This window comes from Mus pahari, chromosome 13 (assembly GCF_900095145.1).
Source record: "Mus pahari chromosome 13, PAHARI_EIJ_v1.1, whole genome shotgun sequence".
NCBI classification, from domain to species: Eukaryota; Metazoa; Chordata; class Mammalia; order Rodentia; family Muridae; genus Mus; species Mus pahari.
Window position 1 is genome coordinate 88,753,440 of NC_034602.1, and position 5,255 is coordinate 88,758,694.

The 5,255-nt window shown below is 48.9% G+C and overlaps 1 protein-coding gene across 1 annotated transcript in view; it reads right to left on the minus strand.

The window, feature by feature from the left end:
• Scd5 (stearoyl-CoA desaturase 5) overlaps positions 1 to 920 on the minus strand; it is a 126,194-nt gene extending 125,274 nt beyond the window's left edge. The window contains 2 exon segments of the mRNA XM_021210338.1: positions 721 to 761; positions 763 to 920. Coding sequence (XP_021065997.1) covers positions 721 to 761; positions 763 to 920 — 199 coding nt within the window.
• Positions 921 to 5,255: the final 4,335 nt, after the last annotated feature.

The window sequence follows — 5,255 nt, forward strand, 5'->3', positions numbered from 1 at the left end:
AGGCAGAGGCAGGCGGATTTCTGAGTTCGAGGCCAGCCTGGTCTACAAAGTGAGTTCCAGGACAGCCAGGGCTAAACAGAGAAACCCTGTCTCAAAAAACAAAACAACAACAACAAAAAAAAAGAAACTTCGGCTGTAACTGGGAATAAAAGGCTATGCAGCAGGCACGAGATGGGGGTGGGGGTGGGGTGTCAGGGAAGCAGAAAGGGAGCTAACTTTTTTTCATCTGGTGCGCAAACTCTAAGATTCAAGCCTGTGATAGACCCCCACCCACCTCGGGCTGCTCTTCTCTCCTTTTCTTGTTTTAACTCAGCCATAAGGACTGGGATCCTGGAGACCTAGAAACTGAAGGGCGGAAGATGGAACTCCAGGTCCTCTCACAAGTGGACGATATACCTCGCTCAAAGAGCCAGATCCCTAGCGTTCATTTCCAGCCCCTCCTCCGCAAGCCAGAAAGGGCAGCTGTGGCAACATAAGGGTGGCAGCGCAGGGGACTCCAGGTGCCTCTGCTTTCCATCAGCCAACTGAGGAGTGAAGGAGGAGCAGAAATTGCAAACTGCCTCAGGGAGAAATGTCAAAGGATGGAGAACAGCACACTTTGGGGTTGGCGCTCGAGGGGCAGCCAGGCACTCTCGCAGCCTTGGAACAGAATGATGTCCTCCTGTGCGCATCTGGCCCCTGCACTTTGCCCGGGGCGCAGTAGTTGCTGGCGAGACTTACCCCACATCAGAGTGAGCATCGTGGCCTTAGGGATGAGCACAGGAGTGCAGCAGACTCATGGGGACCAGGTTCCTCCAGAGGATGCTCAGCCGCTCCCCTCGCGTGTCCGGCTGCGCCCGTCGATCCCTCAAAACCGGCACAGATTTCTTCCTTGACATTGCGAAAGGGACCTTGGCTGGGTCGGTGGCCTGGGCTGGCATGGCTGGAGAGTGGTGGCGTTACTGTCTCTGAACAAGATGTACTGCACTTCGCGTCTCCGCCCTCTTCTCGGATCTGCTCTTCGAGTGGCCCAATGGTGTCGATCTTGGTGGTTAGCATCTGTGGCTGGCCTTTCACCGGCACAGCTGCAGGAGGCTTACTTAGCTGCGAGGAGGAGGTGGCAGGGGTAGGGGCAGGAGCGGCACAGAGGAGGGACACGGGTGGGGGTGACTGATAGTAGGGGTGGGGTGGGGAATGGTGAGAAGGGAGGGGACACTGGGAAGAGTACCAGGGAAGGAAGACCTGCCTTCCAGAGGCCTACAAGATCACCTGCGGAGGGTCTTAAAGAGAAAGGCCGCCTTTGGCCTCCCTGCTCTCCCGGGAGCTAGAATTGGCAGCTGCAGCCTGGGTGGTTCGGGGAATGAGGTCCCTGGGGTGTGTAGCCTGTGGGGCATCTTAGAGCCCTCCTGTTATATGGTATGGGCGTTTTTCTCCAGATCCCCCAAACCCCAGTTCTAGACAATCCCTTATTGGGACTCCCATCCTCCTTTCTGAAACCACAACCATCTCCGTGGGATAATTCTAGCCTTAATTTGCACTCAAGAGTTAAGGCCAGATCCATCAACAGTCTCTCAAATCCTTTGGTCTAGATGTACAATTCCTTGGACCAGTGGAGAGGGTGAGCAGTGGTTTTGTTCTAATTAGGTGGCCGTGGATAATGTAAGCAGACAGTAAATGCCAGTGAATACCTTTTGGAGATAGAGATGTTTTGGGGCTGGCTAGCAGAGGCATCGCTTCAGTTTGCAGTTCTGGTGATGGTGAATTCCCTTCAGGCTTCTTCCCCCATCCCAGTCGGAATAGAACCTTAAAGTAGCGCCTCGAGGAGCCAGGCTTTAAAAGATCTCAGAGAATGTTCCAAGGAAAACTTACCTATGAAAATCCCCCATTTCTCCCCTCCAATGCAGACTTCTAGCTGCTCGGAGAGTGGAAGGGAGTGGAGCTGCAAGGAGGCAGAGGGTGAGCAGGTGCCCCAGGAAGTGCCACTGCAGGGTGTTAGTACCAGGACATCCCAAACCCAGGCACTAACAATGTGACCCATGACCTGCGTTGCCAAGCCCAAAACCCTCAATCCCAGAACCCACTTGGCTCATCTCCCACCCTTACTTGTGTGACGTCATTTTCCATATAAATTAGGAGATCACCCCCTCCTCACTCTCTTTCTTCTCTACCCTTCTACTCGCCTTGCTGCCCCCCCTTGTCTCTACACAATAAACCTCTCTCATATGGAACTGCCTTGGCCTGGTGTGCTGTTTGGTATATCCACTAAATATATATATATATATTAATATTAATAATCCATCACAGGGGAACAGATGAGCATGGGAACTCTGGCTCCCACCGTCAGCCTGGCGGCTTTTGATCTGGTTTGGTGGTTGTTGCTTGTTGAAAGGTTGAGAAGGTGTCGTTTTGTTTTGTTTTAAAGCTGGTATTTTGATTACTTGTTGTTGAGAGTCCAAGACTCCTAAAGAGGAAAAAACAATAAACAAAACACAACAACAACAACAACAACAAAACCCCCAAGACTGAGTACCTGAAAGGACTACACAGCAGGCTCTCACTGATAGCAGATCTGGTCCCATCAGCCAGATAAAACAAGGTCTAACTTACAACCAAGGCAAGCACTGAGACTGGTGGAGTCCTGGCTCCTAGTGCTTCTGCTGGAGTTGACATTGTAGACTGAGAGGAAATTTGTCTGGGACAGAATAAACGTCACACTGTGTAATAATCAGCAAGGTAATGGCACAGAACACCCTAGAGTAGCATCTGCCACGCAGACTGGGAACTTCTCCTTCCTCCTCAGGCTCCCACCAGACGTGCAGGAACCCCGTAACTGTCTACTTCAAACTATCTTTTCTGTCTGCGTGGACAATTCACTTGGGTTACAGTCTCCCTTAAGACTTTTGTGAAGGGCTTGCCCGCTCTCCTTTTACCATTCAGATATTTGTTTGTCATGTACTGAACAAATGTTTGTTTTCATGCCAGCTCCTGTGTGCACAAGGTATGGTCTCCTGTTCCCCATGTTGAAGCCAAGACTGATCACTTGTATGACCTTAGAAAGTCAAGAAATTCCAACACATTATAAACCTCCAACCCCGTGGTGAGCCCAAGGCCTGCTGGCATGTTGTGCAAGTGCTCTGTCACTAGGCTACATCCTCAAGTGCCAAAAGAGTGCTTGTGCATGAATTGCCCTGCAACTCTTGAGCCCTGGTCTCAGGAATCACACAGCAGGGTATAGAAACAGGATAAAGAGTGAACTCTAACAGATTATATTGCTTCTTGTGGACCACCTGTATATATGATTGGCATTTATTAATGCACATGCCCCTCCACATGCACACACATGTACACATGCACACACATGTACACAAATATGCACATGCACTTTTAGCCTCGGTACAATCTAATCTAATCTTCCGTAAGCCCAGACCGTGAAGGCTTCAGCTTCCAGCTTTGGTGTGCTAATCTCGGCCTAGAATGTTGTGGTGTGTCTGCATTCCAGCCGGATCATATCTTTGAACATGATCCTTTGCCAGAGCTGCCATATTGCTGGATTAAGATTCCTCTAGAGAGCAGTGCCAACCAGGAAATGGGCAGGTCTTCTCGTTACTATTGATGTAAACAAGACAATCCAACACAAGTGTGTCAGAAGCCTATCTTCCCGATGATTCTACATTGCATCAATGCAACAGTTAACCTTCACCCAACCTACTCACCTGTTAATAAACACTCCAGTTGGTGCCACCTTTCAGTCAATAGGAGTGAGTTGCAATGATCATGGGTGTACAAATATCTCTAAAATAATTTTTTGAACATATGCCCAAGTTACTACTGGACTTTATGACTGAATTGATGAGGCCCCAACCACACTGCTTCCCCTGCAACTGTATTATTTGCATCCAAACCAGTGTTGTGACATGAAACGTTTGTGACCGCCCCCAAAAGCAGTCAGGAGCCAATCTGATGCAATCACACAGGGTCTTTATTTGAGCTAGCTTGGGCTCAGCCCACCACTGACCAGCAGGACAGTTTTGGTGGAGAAGAACCCCAAACACTTATGGGGCAATGTTTTATAGAAAGCAGCAAGTGAGGGGTGTTTCTAGCCTGGCAAACATCTAATTGGGAAGCTACTGTGGTCTTTAGCATAATTAGCTGGTGCTGGGAATCAACCCATAAATTTAACTTCTGCTTCTCTCTGCTTTGGTGGTTATTGGGCATGGTGTTTATCAACACCAGCCTAACTGACTTAACTAAAACTAGAAGCCATGGGTTCTCGGGCTTCAGGGCACACGTTAGGGTTACACAGCTCCACTCAGCAGTCTGAGGACAGCCTCATGAGGAGTGTGGGGGCATGTGAGTGAGCCTGATCAGAGGACAAGGTAAATGAGGGGCTGTGAGAGACATGCAGAATCCAGGTGGTATCAGGGAAAGGAAATGCCACTTTTCTGGTAGAAAAGACAGGAGACAGAAGGTGGCCAGCCGGCAATCATGCTACCTCCAAGAACCGTGTTCGCTGAAGAGGCTTAAAGGAGCTTAAAGGAGCATATGGCCTGGAGGTCAGGAAGCTTCCCAGAGGAGGTGCAGCAAACAGACCCTGGCAGGCTGACTTGGCAGAGGTGCTAAGTCCAAACAAAGGTTTGGAGGACGTTTGACTTGGCATTTAGGTTACTTGGAAGATGTCTTAGTCACTGTCCTGTGCTGTGAAGAGACACCGTGACTATGGCAACTCTTACAAAGAAAGCATTTAAGAAAGAAAGAAAGAAAGAAAGAAAGAAAGAAAGAAAGAAAGAAAGAAAGAAAGAAAGAAAGAAAGAAAGAAGGAAGGAAGGAAGGAAGGAAGGAAGGAAGGAAGGAAGGAAGGAAGGAAGCATTTAACTGGAGCTTGCTTACAGTTTCAGAGCTTTAGTCCACTGTCATCATGGTGGGAAACACGGCAGCACACAGGCAGACATGGCCTGGAGAAGTAGCTGAAGTTTACAAGAGACCACATCTTCAGGCAACAGGAAGAGAAAGACACTGGGTCTGGCTTGAGGTTTTTGAGACCTCAAAGCCCACCCCCAAGGACACACCTCCTCATCCTTTCAAATACTGCCACTCTCTGGTGACCAAGCATTCAACTCTATGAGCCTACTGGGGCCATTCTCTTTCAAACCACCACATTTGACACTCCCTGCCCCCATAGGCCTATAGCAATATCATAATCCAAAATGCATTTAGACCAACTTCAAAAATCTCCAGTCTTTTAGTTTCAACACTTTTTAAAAGTCAAAAGTTTACTG